This window comes from Triplophysa rosa, linkage group LG18 (genome assembly GCF_024868665.1).
Source record: "Triplophysa rosa linkage group LG18, Trosa_1v2, whole genome shotgun sequence".
NCBI classification, from domain to species: Eukaryota; Metazoa; Chordata; class Actinopteri; order Cypriniformes; family Nemacheilidae; genus Triplophysa; species Triplophysa rosa.
In genome coordinates this window covers 661,993-663,173 of record NC_079907.1, presented here as the reverse complement: position 1 = coordinate 663,173, position 1,181 = coordinate 661,993, and the positions used below count along the sequence as shown (strand labels likewise).

At 38.3% G+C, this 1,181-nt stretch overlaps 1 protein-coding gene across 5 annotated transcripts in view; it reads right to left on the bottom strand.

Moving 5' to 3' along the window:
* Positions 1-228: 228 nt before the first annotated feature.
* pald1a (phosphatase domain containing paladin 1a) overlaps positions 229-1,181 on the bottom strand; it is a 37,659-nt gene continuing 36,706 nt past the window's right edge. For all 5 annotated transcript variants that reach the window (XM_057358887.1, XM_057358888.1, XM_057358885.1 and 2 more), the window contains exon 20: positions 229-777. In XM_057358887.1, coding sequence (XP_057214870.1) covers positions 628-777 — 150 coding nt within the window. In that variant the 3' untranslated portion in view covers positions 229-627. The remainder of the gene's footprint in view (positions 778-1,181) is intronic.

Sequence of the window (1,181 nt, the reverse complement as noted above, 5' to 3'; positions counted from 1 at the left end):
TTGCACTTCAAGAAATTCAAACTTCACGCTGTGATGTGATTGGTTACAAGACGTCAAATCTGCATATGACTTTCTATGCAACATTTTAACATATTGAACACAGTTTTAAAGTAATGACAATATTATATCAAAAAAAGTCAATATGTTAACTCTTAATTTTTAGCATTGGGAATTACAAGAAAATATATTTCTATATTTCCCACAAACAAAAACAACTGAACACATTGGTGTTATGAAAGCTTTTTAATTGACTGCTCAAGTCTTCATTATGAAATCTGCTTATTAATAATAAAAAAACACAATTACTGCAGGTTTGTAAAACATGAAAACAAACCAAAATGAATAAAAAATGCTGGATGGAAAAACTATACAAGCACACAAAACAGGAACGAAAGTTTCACTTGATATAAAAAAGCATTAAATTAAAAACAGGTTAATAACGGGTGAGGAAAAGACCGGCATGGAGAGGAAATAAAACATCATTACTGACATTAATAAATGAGAATGGGTAAAAACAACAGTGGAATAACGTTGAAGATAAGATGTCGCTCCTCACAGAGATGTGTGCATTTGTTCAACTGTTAAAGTTCAGCCCACAAACATGAGGAACAGAAGAGGAGTGAAGTCTCAGATGAACTCTCCTCTGAAGGGAAGATCGTGATGGTTCTGTTTCAGCCAGCGCTGACGCAGACCGGACAGAATTGAGCCTCTCAGGTCCTCAAATTCTGAGAAGCCCAGCTGATTCAACAGGTCGTAAACACCAGCCTGAGCAGCCACCTGAACACACAGACAGATCGTGTAAATCACCACTTTTAACCCAAATCATTTAAAACGGTTCATGATCTCATAACGTAATCAAGATTCAACAAACACACATTAAATGAATGTGATGGTACAGAAGAGTCGGGATGTTTTATAGAGTCAGTCGTGGTGAATATGGGACCGGTGACATCTGGTCATGACGGGCTAAAAGAACACACGGGTGTTAAATCAGTTACTTTACCATGGTGACACATTCAGCAAATGGAAAGCAGGCAAAAAGCAGGTGAGAGAGAGAGAGAGAGAGAGAGAGAGAGACACAGAGAGAGAGAGAGAGAGAGAGAGAGAGAGAGAGAGAGAGAGAGAGAGAGAGAGAGAGAGAGAGAGAGAGAGAGAGAGAGAGAGAGAGAGAGAGAGAGAGA